Source organism: Ranitomeya imitator, chromosome 2, assembly GCF_032444005.1.
Source record: "Ranitomeya imitator isolate aRanImi1 chromosome 2, aRanImi1.pri, whole genome shotgun sequence".
Taxonomy (NCBI): Eukaryota; Metazoa; Chordata; class Amphibia; order Anura; family Dendrobatidae; genus Ranitomeya; species Ranitomeya imitator.
Window position 1 is genome coordinate 310,002,707 of NC_091283.1, and position 20,682 is coordinate 310,023,388.

Below are 20,682 nucleotides of genomic sequence, written 5' to 3' on the forward strand. Positions count from 1 at the left end.
GGTAGAACCAATGGAACCAGATGAGAGAAGTGTTGAAGAAGTATTGGCCTCTGCTACAAACAGATAAGGATTTGACTAAATACTTACCTATGTATTCATCTATCACATATCGAAGATCTTGTAACTTTAAAGATTTATTGGTACATAGTTACTATGCAGGCCCTAATATCAATAAGGCCTTTGGATCGAGAGGACAAAAATGGGGTTGTTTCCCTTGCAAGAATTGCATTGCGTGTCCAAATATTCTACAGGCTTCAACGTTCACATCAAGTGATGGGAAGAAGAACTTTAATATAACTCAACATATCACTTGTAATACATTGGGAGTGGTTTACTATGCACAGTGTCCATGTCCCAAGATTTATGTGGGACTAACGTCTAGAGCTTTTAAAATCAGAGTGAGGGAACATTTCAGAGACATTACCAATGCAGAGGGAATTGATGATCTGTCCTTGCTCAAACCTGTACCGAGACAAGTCCCATCACAATTGCAATGCTAAGCTTCTCAGAGTAATTGGGATAGACAAGGTATATGTGGACCAGAGAGGAGGAAACTGGAGAAAAACTTTGGCACAAATGGAAGCTCGTTGGATCTCAAAAATTAATTCTGTTCAACCGTGTGGTTTGAATGAGGTGCTTTGCTTTGCCCCCTTTCTTTAATGTATATTTTATTATATTGTAGTGGTGTTTTTATTGCTTGATTTTAATTCTGTGTTTTTTAGTTTTCTAGCTCCTAATATTGTCTCCATAATACTTGATTTGACCAACACAGTGCTCTGGCTTTGACATCCTAGGATATTTCCCGTCTGGATTGGGACCTGCATCTATCAACAATGTTTTTTCTTATTTTTTTGTATAATAATTCTTTTTTTGTATTATACCGTATTACACGTATATGTTTATATATATTTTCTTTAAATTTGGTATTATCATTTATTATTATTATTTGTTATATTTTTCATATATATCACTATTATATTTAGTATTTATTATGTGTATATTTTATAGGGAGTATATATATTATAGCCACATTAATTAACACAATGTTTTACGGGTAGTATATTTGCACTATAATATATAATACTACACACATATATCTTATTTATTTATTTTTTTATGTAGATGAACCAATTACTCATTGATATAGCACATTTGTTTATTATTTCTTATATAGGTAATTATTTACATTTTCACCTCTTTAGTTATATAGTGTTAATCACTATATATACATACATTGACACTTTATAAGGATGTTTTTTTTTAATTTATTATATATATATATATATATATATATATACTGCTCTTTTTATGCATTTTGCACGTAGGCACTAGTTGAGCACTTTATTTGTCTGAGACGTCTTGGACGAGTAGGCGCAGTATACCCCTTTAGTATCCTAGCGACATTCACTATTGTGCGGTGAGCACTCATAAATAATTCCAGTTTTGGGTTGCTATGGATACGCATCTATAGTGTATGAGCTGGCGCAGTATATTCCGTTAGTATTCCAGCGACATTGAGCATCTTGAGGAGGGCACTTATGACCACTTCCGGTTTCGGGTTGCTATGGATACGCGTCTATATAGTGTGGCTACCAGTATATATATTATACACCGAGGCCCTAGTTATGCACTTTATTTAGCACTTAGACACTTTCTTTATGCAGGCGCAAGCTATCCCGCCAGTATCCTAGTTATACTTACTATTCCTGTGGTGTGCGCTTGTTGATACTTCCGGTTTTCGGGTCACTATGGAGACGCGTCTGTAGTGTGGCTGACTCCGCCCCCTGCCCTGATGCGTCGGGGAGGGGATTGGACAGGCCGCATGTGACGCTGACCGGCAGTGACGTCCGAGCTGGGTTGTTGAAACAAGCACCATTAGAAACCGCTGCCACCACTGATTACACTCTATATATAAACCCTGTAATAGCCACTATGTGCTGTGACTATCCCCCTGGACGAAGCATACCGCGAAACGCGCGTCGGGGTCCTTATACTAACCTGCGTATCTAGGTAATATGCCATTTTTTATTCTTAGGCCGCTTATTTGCACTTCTTACTAGTGGTGCAATATGCTATATGTCCTGCTCTACTGGATGAGGTTCTTTTTTTGCTTGTAAGCAACTTTGCTATGGATTGTGCCTCACGGTGTTAACCCTTTCCAGCATTGTTCACTGTAACATTATAGATCATAGGTAGACACTCTGGACTTTTGTGCATATACTTGCCCTCTCCTCATTACTATTGTTAGCTGTTTTGTATATATATAGGCTTTTCTTATCCTACTTAGGTATATGACACTATAGCATCTATATATATGCGTTTATAGAGCAACATACCAGTATATGCTCTGATTACTTTGCAGTAATACTTAATGAGTGGGCTATATTTGATAGGGTATCCTAATAACATATAGGAGATTCATTACTACCTACCCTATCTTTTTATAAGGTTGTGGCTATTGCTTTAGGCATATGTATATGTATTTCTTGACCTGTTATATTCCTGTATGCAGACAGTATTATTCTGTCACATGTATTTCCACTGGCTACTATGAGACTTATTTTTATTTATTGTTGTGATTAATAAAATATTGATACTTTTTATTGGCATTTAAGCTTGCGCCTATTCACACTATTTTAATTGTGAAAGATGCCCAGTTAGTTGTTTATGCATATAAATACTGGTAGGTACTGTTAGATGAAAGGGCTGTACTCATTAACCCCTATTTCCACAAGAAAAAGTTATGCAGTTATACACAATAAAGAACAATGCATATTCATTATGATGCACGGGGTCTATTAAAGGTAGATGTTTGAAGTCACCATATCCCGTGCCAGACCGCCATGTTTTTCAACAAAATGTTTAGAGAAAGGGTGGCCTGTTTTCCGAAATACATTGGTTTGAATGGTCATTACTATGTTCCATACCTCTTTCATGTCACACAGACATCGTCTGGTCTAACACATCACACAGGCCCTGATCCAGCCGCAGCAATTGCCTTACCGGCACGTGGAGTACACAGGAACTGAGAAGCATCATCGGAACCTGCACTAGCCACAACGATCGCAGTATCGAGGCGCAGCACCAAGGCACTGTGACCGGACCCACCGCTGATCTTAGAAGATACTGAACAGAGATTTGCTGGCACTGGCCGGGGCAGCTCTCCGCTATTTCTCTTGTGCAATTGCCTGGCAGGCAACAATCCCAGGAAGACATTTGATCCTTCAGTGCTGAGACTGAGCCATATTCTATACGGTAGTAGTCAGACTAATACTGCTTTTACCGTACCAACATCTACCTTTTATACACTCTGTGCAGCATAATGAATAGGCATTGTTCTTTATTGTGAAATTCAAAAAATATGGAGTCAAAATTACTGTCTACAAAATACAAAAAAGCATTTATTAAATAGCAGCCCCTCTTCCACACTGCGACCAATATGGGTGAGGATCAATCTTGGGCTAATTGATCTGACTAGAGGTTTTTTAAGACATACATATACTTCATTATACGGCTTATTAGACTTAAGAACTTGAATCCTCTGGTCGGACTTTATCGGTGTTATTTATTTAATAAATGCTTTTTGTATTTTGTAGACAGTAGTTTTTCGAATTTTGCATGTAATTAGGAGTTCCTATCAATATTTCCAGATTTTGTACGATACTTTTATTGCTCTGAGCTATATATTTACATTGTTCTTTATCTACTATATAATTGTCTAAGGGTCACTTCCATCTGTCTGTCCTTCTGTCTGTCACGAATATTAATTGGTCGCGGCCTCTGTCTGTCATGGAATCCAAGTCGCTGATTTGCAACGACCAATCAGCGACGGCCACAGTCCGGCGGCAATATGGTCGCTCTTTCCTCCCCGCAGTCAGTGCCCGCTCCATACTCCCCTCCAGTCATCCAGTCAGCCCTCACACAGGGTTAATGCCAGCGTTAGCGGAGCGCGGTGTAACGCACTCCGGTTACTCAGCTATTAACCCTGTGTGACCAACTTTTTACTATTGATGCTGCGAACAGTTCCTATGACTAAGGGCGCCGTGGTGCGCCAGAAACGCGTCAGGCAGAGAGAGTCTCTCTCTCTCTTTTTTAATATGGTTTTTAAAATGCTTCAATAAATTTTGGATATTTTACTTACACTGGATGGACGTGCTGGATATTCCCATTTTCTTTCTTCCACTTCAGCTGAAATCACCAGCAGGGACGGCACCCACCAGCTACATTCATTTGCAACGGTTTACAGATGCACGTCTCGGCGTGTCAAGCTCCTAACCTTCCCTCTCCCCCCTCCTCTTTTCTTGAATGTTAACTTGTATAGTTTGACTAATCTATTTGCATAGTTCTTATTCCTTTGTTTTGTAAGTCAACAAGCCACAAGACCCACACAATGGTCATTCAATAAATTAAGCAAACATCCATTGTTTAATGACCTTGCATCAGTGTCTTGCACAGAAAGCAGACAATAAAGGTACCGTCACACTCATCAACTTTCCAACAATCACAGCCAGCGATATGACCTGGCCTTGATCATTGGAAAGTCCTTGTGTGGTCGCTGGAGAGCTGTCACACAGACAGCTCTCCAGCGACCAACGATGCCGAAGTCCCCATTTAACCAGGGTAAACATCGGGTTACTAAGCGCAGGTCCGCGCTTAGTAACCCGATGTTTACCCTGGTTACCATTGTAAATGTAAAAAAAAACAAAAAACACATACTCACATTCCGGTGCCTGTCACGTCCCCGGCGTCCGCTTCCCTGCACTCCTCCTGCATCCTGTGTAAGCGCCGGCCGTAAAGCAGAGCGGTGACGTCACCACTGTGCTCTGCTTTACGGCCGGCGCTGACACAGGATGCAGAAGGAGTGCAGGGAAGCAGACGCCGGGGACGTGACAGGCACCGGAATGGGAGTATGCTTTTTTTTTTTTTTTTACATTTACAATGGTAACCAGGGTAAATATCGGGTTACTAAGCGCGGCCCTGCGCTTAGTAACCCGATGTTTACCCTGGTTACAAGTGAAGACATCGCTGGATCGGCGTCACACACGCCGATTCAGCGATGTCAGCGGGTGATCCAGCGACGAAATAAGGTGCTGGCCTTCTAGCGCCGACCAGCGATGTCACAGCAGGATCCTGGTCGCTGCTGCGTGTCAAACACAACGATATCGCTATCTAGGACGCTGCAACGTCACGGATCGCTATCGTTATCGTTGTTAAGTTGTTCAGTGTGAAGGTACCTTTAGTTGTAGGAGCTGATGTAAGAGGCAAACAGCCATTTAAAATGATCAAAAATCAACATTTAAGACTCATGACAACAGTGTATGGTTTTTGACCAACTGAAGAACAATTGCATAAATTCAAAAGTCGTCATATAGATAACAGTCTATTCCTCCTGGCTTACTGAAAATAGACATCTGGTTAACTAAAATAAAATTCTGTGTCATCACACCCTCATTTAAATTTTTGCTAGACCTTGCACCGTGCATAAACCTTATGAGTCTAGAAGTCCCACTTCCTAACAATTTTAAAAGAATGTTTATGAGACTCTCCTTTATATCTAATACAGGGTGTATCAGAGTCCCTCTTCCTACTCATTTTTGGAAGTTCTTGCATTGTCCGCATAGGATTTGTGATTTTCAGAGTCCCTTTATAAAGTAAACAGGATGTGTCTCACCATGTCACACACCACATGTCCAGATAAGGTATTAAAATATTAAAATAACATTTACAATGAATGTTTTTTTCACCATTGAAAGCAATGAGAAAATGGAAAAATGCAGCAAAGAGGCTACGTGTAAACACAAACTAAGGGGTGAAGGAAGATTATTTTTTCTCTTTTTTAAATTGCCTTATATACAAGAACAAATGTTTTTACTTGTAAAACACATTTTATTTTCGTAATGCAAATGCTCAACCAGCAAATCACAATGGCGCTAGTCACAATGTGCCTGAAGCCAAAGCAGCAGGCAATCCGACAGGTGTGTTGTGTAAAACTGCCTTAAAACCGAGAAATAAATGAACAGTAAAAGTTAGATTGCTGCGCTGAGAGGCACTTACAGGTGCACGTGTGGTCCTGTAAAGGGTGGTCGGACTTGTGTGGTAGTTTCCTGCCCAATGTCCACTTGTATCAGATGCGGGAGCGTCCTCCCAAAGCTGCAACACCCCGTGAAAATGCTGGTGTTCACAGCGGTTAGCCTCAGCCGATGGCGCCGCTGTAGGAGTAGCGTGGTGAGCGGAAAGGGGGGGGGGGTGACTGAACGGTGACGTCACCTGTCCGTTAATGACGGACGGGTGTAGGGGCCAATCCCCCTGTACATTTTATTTTCAGTTTTGGATGTTTCGTTGTCACTCCTTAAAAGTGGCGTAATACTCCGACAACATTGATCCCAAAAGCGACCTGAGAGTCAGAGATGCATCCAGCCATCTTCCCCATGCTGTTCTCATTCCAATTTAGCGCCGTTTTCATCCATTTCAGCAATTTTCCTGCCCCCTCAGTCTTCCTGGAAACGTCTGCTGAGCATGCGACCTGTTGACTCAAATATTTTAGTGCTCGCTTATCGCTAATAATGACTGCTATCTGTGTGGGATTTTAGATGTTTAAAAGGGTTGTCCACTACTAGGACAACCCCTTCTTATTCCTCATGATTGGTCTATTTAACCCCTTAAGAACCAGGGTTATTTCTGTTTTTGAGTTTCCATTTTTTGCTCCCCTTATCCACACAGCCATAGCTTTTATATTTTTCTGTCAGTATGGCCATGTGAGGACTTGTTTTTTGCAGGACAATACAATGTATACAAGTACAATGTACTTTTGAAAGGCACCATTTATTTTACCATATCATGTAAGGGAAAATGGGAAAAAAATCCAAATGCGGTGAAACTGCAAAAAAGTGCAATTCCACAACAGTTTTTTTCATTTATTTTTTTACCATGTTCACTAAATGCTAAAACTGACCTGACATTATGATTCTCCAGGTCATTACAAGCTCACAGACACTAAACTTTTTTATTTAAGTGGTGAAAAAAAAAATTCCAAAGTTTGTAAAAAAAAAAGTTTCCATTTTCCGAGACCCATAGCGTCTCCATTTTCGGGACCTGGGGCTGGATGAGAGCTTATTGCTTGCACACCGGTCTGACGTTTTTATTGTTACCATTTTGGTGTAGATAAGATCTTTTGATTGCATTTTTGCATTTTATTGCAATGTTGCAGCGTTTCAATTTTTTTTCTCGCTACACCGTTTACTGATTGGATAAATTCTTTTTATATATTGATAGAGCAGGCGATTCTGAATGCGGTGATCCCAAATATGTGTATATTTGTTTTATTTTTATTTTTTTGAATGGCGCGAGAGGGGGGTGATATGAACTTTTATATTTTTTTTATTCAATATTTTTAAAAACATTTTTGTTAACTACCGTATATACTCGAGTATAAGCCGACCCCCTTAATTTTGCCACAAAAAACTGGGAAAACTTAACTCAAGTATAAGCCTAGGGTGGAAAATACAGCAGCTACCGGTAAATGTCAAAAGTAAAAATAGATACCAATAAAAGTAAAATTAATTGAGACATCAGCAGGTTATGTGTTTTTGAATATCCATATTGAATCAGGAGCCCCATATAATGCTCCATACAGTTTGATGGGCCTCATTAAATGCTCCATATTAAAATATGCCCCATATAATCCTGCATAAAGGGTAATAAGGGCCCCATAAGATGCTCCATAGACACATTTGCCCAATATAATGCTGCACAAAAGTTATGGCCCCATAAGATGATCCATACAGTTACTTGCCCCATTATAGTGCTGCACAGTCGTTATGGCTCCATAAGCTGCTCCATACAGTCACTGCCCCTTATAGTGCTGCAAAATCGTTATGGCCCCATACAGATGCTCCATACAGTCACTTGCCCCATATGCTGTGGCTGCCATAAAAAAAAAAATTCACATACTCACCTCTCCGTCGCTTAGGACCCCAGCACTTTCACCTGCTCCTCGTTCGGGTGTGGCTCCATCCTCAGCACTGATGTTCAGCAGAGGGCGCGCACTGACAACGTCATTGCGCCCTCTGACCTGAGCGTCACAGCCAGAGGATGCTGATGACGGAGCCGCATCGGAACGAGGAGAGGTAAATATCGCGCAGCGCTGCGCTTCCCCTCCCCGTATACTTACCTGCTCCTGGCGCGGTGCAGTCCCTGCTTCTCCCGGCGCTGCATATTCTTCCTGTACTGAGCGGTCACCGTTACCGCTCATTACAGTAATGAATATGCGGCTCCACCCCTATGGGAGATGGAGCCGCATATTCATTACTGTAATGAGCGGTACCATGTGACCGCTCAGTACAGGAAGAATATGCAGCGCTGGAAGAAGTAGGGACGTGCAGGGACCGCACCAGGAGTAGGTGAGTATAATTAGATAGCCCCCGCTCCCCCTCCCCTGCCGACCTCTGGGTATGACTCGAGTATAAGCCAAGAGGGGGACTTTCAGCCCCCCAAAAATGGGCTGAAAATCTCGGCTTATACTCGAGTATATACGGTATCTACTTGCTTCAATAGTCCCCATGGGAGACTAGAAGCTGCACTTGTCTGATTGCTTCTGCTACATAGCGCAGGGCTACAAAATATTTTCCACATTCTGAACAAAAAAAAACTTCTCTCCGGTGAGGAGTCTCTGGTGTCTAACAAGATCTGATTTTGTCAAAAAACATTTTCCACATTCTGAACAAAAAAAGGCTTCTCCCCTGTGTGGGTTCTCTGGTGTTTATCAAGATCCGATTTCCGGACAAAACATTTCTCACATTTTGAACATGAAAAAGGCTTCTCTCCTGTGTGGGTTCTCTTGTGTCTAACAAGATCTGAATTTCTCACAAAACATTTTCCACATTCTGAACAGAAAAAAGGCTTCTCCCCTGTGTGGAGTTTCTGGTGTCTAACAAGATCTGATTTTGTCACAAAACATTTTCCACATACTGAACATGAAAAAGGCTTCTCCCCTGTGTGGAGTCTCTGGTGTTTAACAAGATGTGATTTTGTCACAAAACATTTTCCACATTCTGAACAGAAAAAAGGCTTCTCCCCTGTGTGGAGTCTCTGATGTTCCATAAGAGTTGATTTCGTCACAAAACATTTTCCACATTCTAAACACGAAAAAGGCTTCTCCCCTGTGTGAGATATTTGGTGTCTAACAAGATTCTCTTTGAGGGTAAAGCATTTCCCACATTCTGAACAGGAAAAAGGCTTCTCCCCTGTGTGAATTCTATAGTGGTCATCAAGATGCCTTTTCGTATTAAAATATTTCCCACATTCTGAACATGAAAAAGACTTCCTTGCTTTAGGAGCAGTTTGTTTTTTAATGCCTCTTTTGGGTCTTTGATTTTCCTCAGTAGTCGGTAGTGAATCAGATGGCAGATCTTTGCTGTGAAGGGATGATACTCCAGATATACTAATGGCATTCACTTCAATTATATCCTGTGAGATCTCAAGATCATCTGATTTTAAAATTGAAGATGTCAGCTGTCCCTCTGATCTCCAGGTACAGTCATCTGTCAAGAATAAAACCAATTATTTTTCAATAAAATATCCTTGAACTTTATATTTTTGAACATTACCCCTAAAACTGTCTGTAAAAATGGTAAGTTGATGTATATACTCGATTATAAGTAGAGGTTTTCAGCACATTTTTTGTGCTGAAATCACCCCCCTCAGCTTATACTCGAGTGAGGTGTCCAGGACATGGAGGGTGAGAGGCAGCGGCGGAGCAGCGGGTCACAGAGGTAGGACCCGGCTGCTGCAGCTAACTGCGGTGCCCGCTGCTAAAAATAAATTAATATTCATTTCTCTGTAAAAGCTCGTGCAGTGTCAGCTGCAGCTGCCGGAGGTCACGTGTGCCGCTGCTTAACAGAGATGAATATTCATTCTGAATATTAATTTCTCTTAAGTAGTGGCACACATGACCGCCTGTCGGTTGATGCTGTGTGCGCTACTGAATACTCACTGCCCCACACACATAGTTCCGGCATTGGGAGCGGTGAGTATTCTGGAAGCTGTGCTCTGCTTGTGCGTAGCGCATGACGTCCCTGCCATGCAATGCTTACAAGCATAAAACAGCTGCTGGCATCAAGACAAGACGCTGCAAGGGAGCGAAGGAAGGTAAGTGTAATGGTTTATTTGTTTAATGTTTTTTGATGGAGGCCAATCATACAAGGATAATATTGGAGGCCATGCATGCAAGGATAAAACTGGGGCCAATCATACCAGGATAGGGATAAGGAGCCTTGCATACAAGGATAGGGATGAGGAGCCTTGCATACAAGGATAGGGATGAGGAGCCATGCATACAAAAATAGGGATGAGGGGACAATGCATACCCGGCTTATACTTGAGTCAATAAGTTTCCCACTTTTTTGAGGTAAAATTAGGTGACTCACCTTATATTCGGGTCGGCTTATGCTCGAGTATATATGGTATGTAAAAATAGCTTTATTGATTTATTCTCATTTGCACAAGGAAAGACTAGAAGCAATGGGATGAAACTGAAGTGGAGGAGACACAGATTGGTATTGGAAAAAAACCTTTTGACAGTGAGGGTGATCAATGAGTGGAACAGGCTGCCACAAGAGGTGGAGAGTTCTTCTTCAATGGGAATGTTCAAATAGCATTATGACTTCCCATCGCTTCTGAGCCTTTCAGTGTGCCTAAATCAAAATTAGGACCCATGTAGTTGTCATTATTATTGTGAAAAGAACCCACTTAATTTACGGTGTGTGTCTCTTGGAGCACAATCTGGGCACTATGTGGTGAGTAATTAAATGGCATATTCGCAGTTTTCACTCTCCAACATCCACTGCGCGCTAATTATTGGAAAGTGGCTGTGGAGTCAAAATAGTCACTACTATAGATTAATTCACTGAAGGTTAATGTAGCACACCAGGTAACCGGTTGCTACAGTGATGTTGCTTTTCCTTCGGGGAAGGTAATGTCATGATCAGAGGCAAGGGAGTTCTCTTCACCAGGTAAGGCACCCACATGCAACACATTCTGAATCCAGGGGAGCGTCCCCCAGCTATATGTATCCTGACCTGGAGGAGGAGTTAGGTTAGTTGGAGAGGAACAATGAAGTGGACGGACGTCTAGGAGAGACGCAAAGAGGTCTGACAGCCACGAGGGAGCTGCAGCCTCTGGGAAAGGAGAAAGAACCTGGAGGGTTGATGTGGAGTACCTGGAGAGGAAAGGAGCAAAGGTTATGAACAGGGCTCAGAGGGGAACTGTGACCGGGCACCCTCAGAGCCAAAGCGCAGGAACCAGGTACCAGGAGCCCGAGGCTTTTGTGGAACTCTAGGACACAGAGCAGAACCGGAGGGCCAGGAACTGTATGTAATTGGCCCACACCTCGCCTGAGACGCAGCAGCACCTAAGGAGCTCGGGGCATGATAGAGTCCCTGTAAAACATCTCGAACTGCCCATCGTGCAGGTACCTGTCCCAGGACAGGGGGAAAATGGAGGACCCTTTTGGAAATGTCAGGCAGCAGGGACTTCATCTTTAAGAGGCGCTAGAGGAAAGGCTCATGGACCTCACCTGGAGAAGGGGACCCTCCACTGCCTCTGAGCTAGCCGGACCATACCACCACCCGTGCCTGGTGCCCTGGACTGTGGCCAGCCAACTGCAGTAAACCAGGTAAAGACGTACAACTTATGTCCTATCTTTATTCACCGGCACATAACATCCACGCCTTACATCTTAGGACTCTGCTTCACCTGTGGGAAGAGTAACATCAGTGCTGCCAACAAATCCCCCAGACGACACCTTTAATGCAGCATCGGTCCCACTATTGACCGAACTCAACAGGTGACATCACGACAGGCTTTAGACACTTTTCCCTTAAAAGACCGTTCCCCTTTAACGTTGAGGCCCAGGGCCACGGACCGGATCGCAGCCACCGTGACATTCCCCCTCGAGACCGGACCCGATACAGAGTACCCCACTGCCCTGTGGGTGACTCAATCATTTCCAAAATGGAGTCACTTTATGAGGTTTTAAACTGCTCTGGTTTTCTGCATTTTGTCATATTAAAGCTTATGAAAATGGCGTGTACCATCTCGACTGGGATCCACATCAGCCACCTCTACTTCTGTCACCAGGCATGGCCTCATTCATTCTGCAGGCAACACTGGGGATGGAGGAGATATCGGAACCAGAAGCTCTGGATGGTGCAGGCTCTGTTCAGCCACTTAGATTAGGGTTGCTGTGAACTGTAGTACTGTCACGCTGTAAGCGACGATAAAGGGGCAGGACGGCATACTGGGACCCGCACCTGTCCCTACCACTTTAATGGGGCCCTGGCTTTCCCTTATCTCGGGGGTACCTATGATGGTTAGGAGGCCCGAGCCACCAGCGTATCCCTGACTTCTGTGCAGACCCTATCAGTGGCCCCCTCTCCCCCAAAGGAGGTGGACTGCACCAGTGTAATAATACAACAAATAACAGGGTATACAGACAAGGTAACTGAAAGTCTCAAACTCACCAAATGCTCACACAACCACAGAGGAAACACAGAGATGGGAAGAGAATGAATAAACTTAGGAAGGAAAACAGGTTTAACATGCAACCAAAACAGCAGACACCAATCTCTGTAAATAAACCTCCAACACCAACACTACGCTCCTTCAACCTCCAAGCCAGGCAGTAGAGCTGATCACTGACAATAGCTTGAAGTCAGGACTGGGTCTATATAGAGGAGCAGATCACAAAATCCACTTCAGCTGAGAGAGACCCAGCTCTCAGCAATAAGGTTAACTCCTGCACTGCTGGCACAAAGGTCAGAACACAGATGAAGACCTTCTGTTCACGGTGTGTGAACGAGGCCCAGAGCGCTGCGGTTCTCTGGAACCTCTCTGTCGCGGTAGCCCCGTGACAAGTACCATCCAGTCAGGCATTATGGGTGTGTGTGCTGTCCATCTGGAGTAATCTGCTTCCTGCTTTCGTCAATTGGAAAGCACCCCACCCTACTAAAGCTCAAAGCAAATTGCAGGAAGATGCCAGATACAGCCTTGTTCTCCTCTGGTTCAGTCCTCTCTGTGCTAAGCTGCTGTGACCCCTTAATCTTGCTTCTTATGATTTTGTATTTTCTCTGCCCTCGTGGATCTGACCCAACTACTTGACTATTCGTCATTCCACCTCACTCCACAGAACAGCAGGTATCACCATGGCCCAAGCCTAGGGATCTCTGTGTAAGAACAGATCCATGTAAAGAATGTTGAGCAAGGCAATCCTTGGGATCTGCAAAGCTGAGTAGATAGTGCCAAGCCTGATTGTGGTAGCCATATTTTGAGCTGCCAGGTAACCAATACATTGTGTCTGGAATCTATTCCAACAAGATATGCATTCAAATAGCTAAATGGTGCTCCTTCCCTTCTTAACCCTGCCATGTGCCCAGACAAGAGTGTACAACCGTACAACCGTATACAGGGTATTGTTGGATTCAAGAGATGTTGAAAAATAATTTGTGAGGTCCATTTGTTTCCTATTATCCTTTGTGAAGAATTCTAAAGTTATCACCACAAAAAGCGACATGTCAGATGTGAAAAATGTGAGTATGTTGGGCAGTAACTACTGTAGTCAAAAGCTGTGACTATGGACAATAACATCTATCAAAATGTTCAAACTTAACAATCTTCATCAGTAAAATATGATTAGTGGTATCAACTCTCAGGAGTAATTAGAGTATGGTGCTCGGTGGCTCTTGGCAATCTAAACTATCATAAGGGCCAATATTTTCTATCAGATGAGATTCAAGAAAAAAATTAGACATTTAAAGAGAACTTTTTATAATACTGCAGAGCTGGTGCATCTTCAATTTAGATCTCGCACATTTGGAAGAGGTAATGGAGACTTTAAAAAAAAAAAAGATACCAGGGAGTTCCAAACTTACAAACTCACCTAACTGAGGCAGGCTGATCCTACAACAATCAAAAGTATCAACCAGAATGAACATGTAAAAAAAAAAAAAAACATAGAACAAAAAATATGTTACATCTCCCCCAAAAAAGTATGTACGAGGGGAGATCTCTAACACTAAACTGGAGTTGCACTCGTTTATGGTGGACCATTGGAGCTACTGAGTCCTGACCAGAAGAGTAGAGAAAGTATTAGCGCCCCCATTTCAGGAGAGATTGTGCAGTAATCTGAATTTCTTATGATTGAAAACATAATGTAATTTATGACATGGAGTGAATCTATGAAACAAGGACTCGAGTCATGCCAACACATCTCCTGCAGGCATTCTATTCCACCCGGTTTGCATTTAGTTGGACCATCATTTATTTTTCAACAGGACAATGACCCCAAACACACCTCCAGGCTGTGTAAAGACTATTTGACCAAGAAGGAGAGTGATGGGGTGCTACGCCAGATGACCTGGCCTCCACAATCACCAGACCTGAACCCAATCAAGATGGTTTGGGGTGAGCTGAACCGCAGAGTAAAGGCAAAAGGGCCAACAAGTGCTAAGCATCTCTGGGAACTCCTTCAAGATTGTTGGAAGATCATTTCCGGTGACTACCGCTTGAAGCTCATCAAGAGAATGCCAAGAGTGTTCAAAGCAGTCATCAAAGCAAAAGGTGGCTACTTTGAAGAACCTAGAATATAAGACATTTTCAGTTGTTTCACTTTGTTTTTGTTAAGTATATAATTCCACATGTGTTAATTCATAGTTTTGATGCCTTCAGTGTGAATTTACAATTTTCATAGTCATGAAAATACAGAAAAATCTTTAAATGAGAAGGTGTGTCCAAACTTTTGGTCTGTACTGTATATATATTTATATGTAAATATACTCAATGGGTAGGGTTTATAGGATTGGGGCTAGAATAGGATACAGGATAGGCTAGAAGTGTAGTGGGGCTAGAATAGATGGGGGCACAGTAGTGATAGATGATATCATAGAATAGAGCAGGAGATAGGCAGCCCAGGGGTTAACTAAAGGGGAGGTACAGCAAAGAGCAGGGAAGTATAATCAGGATACTTCCTTATTAGAGACAGACACCCGGGCAGCCTTGCCAAGGGCAGGATGCATGCAGTGTATGAGACAGCTACAGGTCCTGGGGGTAAAGCTGCGGATGGCAATAAGGGGCCCCAGGATGGAGAATAGAACAGTCGGGCATTAGCTCAATAGGATCATCCTCAGGGCGGTTCTGGGGTCTACGACTGGGGCTGGAGTCAGTAAGATGAACTCCTGGCACCTTTGCAAGATGGAATCGGACAAGGGGCTGACAGGGAGCTGGTGATGCAGGTAGTACGGAAGGGGCGCAGATTGTCCACAGAAATTGCATGGATTGCCGGGAGAGAAGAAGGAGAGGTTATAGAGGAAATGGAGTCTGCCCAGAAGGCAGGGAAAGTGCAAGATATGATGCTTTGTGTGAAATGTGCTGCAAAAGTGATGTTTGCCCATGTTATCAGTAAAGTCGAACTGTTTGAAAAGGACTGTGACGCTGCAGTGTTTTATGGAACCTGGAATCCTGAAGCTGGAGTGAAAGAAACCGAGGGAACTGAAATGAGTACTCTCCTGCACACATCACACACACAAACACACACCAGAAAGGACTTTGTATTTCATCTGCGGGGCGCCAGGGTGTGGAAACACTACAGTTCATTGCCACGACTACCACCCTGGCCGACTTACACTTGCAGGTTGTAAGCGCAATAGAAAAGAGTTTTCACAATTTCACAAAGCCATTTAAACATTTTCGGATGGAGAAGAATGTTATGCTCTAATGGCAAAATGGGGATCACATGATGCCACGTCCGAACTATACCATTGATAAAGCAGCCACAGCCGGTGACTGAGAAGAATCTGTGACTTCTCTGTAGTTAGTGGTCACTACTCACCTGGGTATTCATATGTAGGAGTCTCCTCTTTACACCGCTCATCACCCCTCACATATGTCTCTGTAGTATTAACATGGGTCAGATCTTCACCCTGAAATAAACATTGTAAAAGTCACAGACAGTTGGAGAAAGTCACATCTATGATCAGCTCTAATCCTGCCATCTCCACCGTTCCCATGAAACCAGTATGAAACATGTAATACTGGGGGATAAAACAAGACTGAGCACAAGACCTTCACCCCGTCTACACATCATAGGAGAGATCTCAGGACACCTTCTCTCCATCTACCTGATGATCCTGAGGAACATTGGGATCTTCTTGTTTACAGTCCTGTAGAAGAAGAGGACGGGGACATCTCTCTGGTGTTGTCCTCTTACTGGATAGATCTGGAGGAAACACACACAGGGACTGAATTCATTCCTTACATACAGAAGATTATAGGCTGTGTGTATTTAATCCTATTACCTGGTGATGTAAGGGGCTGGGGAACCTCCATCATTATGTCCTCATACAGATTATTGTGTAATTCTAAATACTCCCACTCCTCCATGGAGAAATAGACAGCGACATCCTGACACCTTATAGGAACCTGACACATACAATGATACCGTCATCACTCCGATCCCTTCATAGCATTACTGTATAATGTCCCAGCATTCCCAGCAGTGTCACCTCTCCAGTCAGCAGCTCAATCATCTTGTAGGTGAGTTCTAGGATCTTCTGGTCATTGATGTCCTCATGTATCAGGGGGTGAGGTGGAGGCTTTGTGATTGGGCTCAGGGGTCTTTCCCATCCCTCAGACACAGGGTCCTGACAGCGCTCACTAGAGGTCTTCACTACTGTGTAATCCTGGTTATGGAGAGACACATTAATAAATCTCACTACAGACATTTCCAGAGTCCTCACCTCTTGAGTTCTGTCCAACAGTTTTATTGCCATAAATAAGAATTATGTAATGTGACGCTATCAAAATCTCTCACCTCTCCAGTAAGACGGAAGAGGATCTCTAGGGTGAGGTGTAATATCCTCTCTGCCATCTTGTCCCTCTTCATATCCATTCTTGATGGGTAGTTAAGAAAAATTCTCTTAATATAGAAGATGTCTACTGAAAGGATCGGATATTGTAGGGACCTGAAGAGGAAGACGATGAGAGGATGAATCATTATAAAGAATTCTGTGTAATAATAAAATTACTGGAGATAATAAGGGAAACAATTCAGAAGACAGAACATGTAGATGTTGTATTCTCTTGTCTTGTATGGACTGGAACATAAGCTGAATTACTGAGTAAGACATCTCCTCCATGCAACCAATCACTGGCTATGTTACTCACTGCTTTGGCAATTCATTTGCTGTAGGAATCACAAGTTCGTTGGGACAGACCAGAAAATACAGAGTCTGGCGGGGACTCAAGCAGCAATTACCATATTTTTCGGACTGCAAGATGCACTTTTTCCCAAAAAATATTTGGGTGGAAAATGGGGGTGCGTCTTCTAGTCGGAATATACTTACAATTAGTGTGACGGCAGTAGGAGTCGGGTGATTCTACGGCGGTCCGACACTGCAGGGAGATCACACTCCCTTCCTAGGCTGGTGCGGCAGTATTCGGCGGTGTGCTGTGGTGCGGGGCTCCGCCAACATTTTTGGAAAGCCCGAAGCACTGCTCATCCACACTGCTGCCATGCGGTAGCCCCTGATAAAATGGCCTCTGGGAAAAAAGCCACCGGGTTGGCACATGCACACATTGAGATCTCGGGAGATGAGATCTTGGAGCCTAGATCTCAATTTGCAGCGGCATTTTCCCAGAGGCCATTTTACCGAAGGCCACTGCATTGCAGCAGTGGGTGTGTGCGGGGTTCGAGGGCTTTCACAAAATGACAGCATAGTCCCCTCAACCCTGAGCACCGACAAACCTGCCGCATCAGCCTGGGATGGGATTTCCCAGAGGCTACTGCTTCACAGCAATGGATGTGCGGGTGCTCCGGGCTTTCAGAAAATGTTGGAGGAGCTACCGCACCAGTAGAGAACCACAGAACATACCGCATCAGTCTGCGATAGGAGTCATATCACTGCTGGACCACCGAACACACACTGTGACCACCCTCCACCAGCGCTACTGATTTCTCACGGTAAGCTGAATTCGGTCTGTATGATGGACCACCATTTGACACATTTTTTTTCCCTATTTTCCTTCTGTAAATTTGGGGTGCGTCTTATGGTCCGGTGCGTCTTATAGTCCGAAAAATTGTATATTTTTATTATTTTACAACATTGTTTTTTCTCTGACATCTACTAATAAAACCTAAAAAGTTTAGGCCACAGACAACAAATAGTTTGTTCCTCGGAGTCGGCAGCTGAATACGTTTCTCATAGACTCATCTTCCATAACGCTAATTCTCGTCTCATTTACAGACCCTGAAATCGGCATTACTGCAGGAGATATTCATTCCACGTGACAGGAGAAATAACTACTTCATGATGAGGATGACATCATCTTCTACTACGGCTCTAGGAACATACTACATGACTACATCACCACCAGCCGTCTATATGAATGTTTTGCAGTCTTCCCTGCACTGTAATCTTTTATCACGTGAGATCTCATGCCTGATTTACACACGTAAGTTTGAGGCTTTTATATATATATATAAAAAAAAAATTTTGTTTTTGAAAAAACCATGGTCAGAAATTACCATATTTTTTGGATTATAAGACACACTGGATCATAAGACGCACCCAGGTTTTAAATTTTATATATACAGCTCTGGCAAAAATTACGAGACCACTGCAAAATTTTCAGTTTCTCTGATTTTTCTCTTTATAGGTATGTTTTTTGAGTAAAATGAACACTGTTTAATTTTATAAAGTACTGACAACATGTCTCCGAAATTTAAAGCTAAAAATGTTGTATTTATTTTCAGCAAATGAGAAATTGACAAAATAATAAAAAAGAAACAGTGCTTTCAAACCTCAAATAATGCAAAGAAAACTTAGGATGAGTTCAGAAATGAATATTTGGTGGAATAACCATGATTTTTAATCACAGTTTTCATGCGTCTTGGCATGCTTTCCACCAGTCTTTCCCACTGCTTTTGGGTGACCTTATACCACTCCTGGAACAAAAATTTAAGCAGTTCTTTGTTTTATGGTTTGTGACTATCCATCTTCCTCTTGGTTACATTCCAGAGGTTTTCAATGGGGCTCAAGTCTGGAGATTGGGCTGGCCATGACAGGGTCTTGATGTGGTACTCCTTCATCCACACATTGATTGACCTAGCTGTATGGCATGGGGCATTCTCCTGCTGGAAAAACCAGCCCCCAGAGTAAGGGAGCATTGCCTGAGCAGAAGGAAGCAAGTGGTTTTCAAGGATAACCTTGTATGCAGCTTGATTCATACTTCCTTCGCAAAGATTAACCTGCCCAATTCCAGCCTTGCTGAAGCATCCCCAGATCATCACCGATCCTCCACCAAATGTCACAGTGGGTGCAAGACGATGTGGCTTGTACGCCTCTCCAGGTCTCTGTCTAACTATTAGACGACCAGGTGTTGGGCAAAGCTGAAAATTAGACACATCAGAGGATTACCTTACTCTAGTCCTCTATGGTCCAATCCTTAGGGTCTTTGGCAAACTTCAGCCTGGCTCTCCTTTGCTTCTCATTGATGAAAGGCTTTTTTCTAGCTTTACATGACTTGAGGCCTGCCTGTAGGAGTCTGTTATGAACTGTTCTTGCCAGTACACTTCACCCCAGCTGTTATTTGCCATTCCTTTTGTAGGTCACTTGATGTCATCCTGGGGTTGCTGAGTGACATTCGAATAAGAGGACAGTCATCCCGGTCAGTGGAGAGTCGCTTTCACCCTCTGCCGGTCTGTAGCTTTGTTGTCCCCAATGTCTGCTGCTTGACTTTGTTGTAATGGACTACAGTCCGTCTACTAGTAAAGCCAGAATTGAGCCCATCTTTTCCTCACTCAAAACTTTTCTTTTCAACTTCTTTGACATGGTTACAAATTATTTTTTCATTCAAATTACCGTACTTTTGGACTATTTCTAGCACTTGTTTGGTCATCCAGCTTGTCCTATTGCAAGAGGATTGTGAAGACCACAACAGTGTTTTTTTATACTTTCCCTCATTAAATAAGATTTGGTTCAGGTGATCACCAAATCAGAAGCACATTAAGGAGAATGAGGTGTACTTTGGTTGGAAATGAACTGACCCTGGAATGGAATGGCTGTCAGACATGTAGAGATGGTGATTTTTAGAAAACTGTGCAGTGGTCTCTTGATTTTTACCAGAGTTGTATATGTTCTAATCCTGATATAAGTGGCTCCATTCAGGTATATATAACATCTATCATGGTATGTATGTCCTCATTCAGTTATATATGGCCACCAATCCAGGTATACGTGCCCCCCACTGAGTATACATGGCCCCTTATCCTGGTGTATATGGCCCCCACCCCCATCCTGGTTTACATGGTTAACCATCCTGGTATATATGGCTGGCCCCATCCCGGTATACATGGCACCCCTTCCTGGTATACATGGCACCCCATCCTGGTTTACATGGCCACCATCCCCATCCTAGTATACATGGCCCCCCATCTCCATCATAGTATACATGGCCCCTATCCCCAACCTCATATACAGTACATGGCTACTATCCCCATTTTGGTAAACATGGCTCCCATCATTATCATGGTATAGATGCCACCCAATCCTGGTAAACATGGCCCTATCACGCTGCTCACATAAAAGAATTAACGATTTTACGCACCTTCCCTCTGCTCAGCGCCATGTTTGA

The 20,682-nt window shown here is 43.1% G+C and overlaps 1 protein-coding gene across 1 annotated transcript; it reads right to left on the reverse strand.

Moving 5' to 3' along the window:
- Positions 1–5,871: 5,871 nt before the first annotated feature.
- Positions 5,872–17,014, reverse strand: LOC138663392 (oocyte zinc finger protein XlCOF8.4-like). Its single transcript, XM_069749568.1, has 6 exons — positions 16,862–17,014; positions 16,554–16,730; positions 16,347–16,470; positions 16,170–16,267; positions 15,881–15,971; positions 5,872–9,539 (listed from the first exon to the last, which is right to left on the reverse strand). The coding sequence occupies exons 1-6, from the start codon at positions 16,937–16,939 to the stop codon at positions 8,695–8,697; spliced, it is 1,413 nt and encodes a 470-aa protein (XP_069605669.1). The 5' UTR covers positions 16,940–17,014; the 3' UTR covers positions 5,872–8,694.
- Between the last annotated feature and the right edge of the window lie 3,668 nt (positions 17,015–20,682).

Bases quoted from the DNA above. Each gene is read 5' to 3' on its own strand.
- LOC138663392 (XM_069749568.1), bottom strand. From the start codon at position 16,939: ATGGATATGAAGAGGGACAAGATGGCAGAGAGGATATTACACCTCACC. The intron at 16,471-16,553 runs GTGACACTGCTG...TGTATGTGTCAG, and splicing joins TTGAGCTGCTGACTGGAGAG to GTTCCTATAAGGTGTCAGGA. The intron at 9,540-15,880 runs GTGAGTAGTGAC...TATTCTTGACAG, and splicing joins TCCTACATATGAATACCCAG to ATGACTGTACCTGGAGATCA.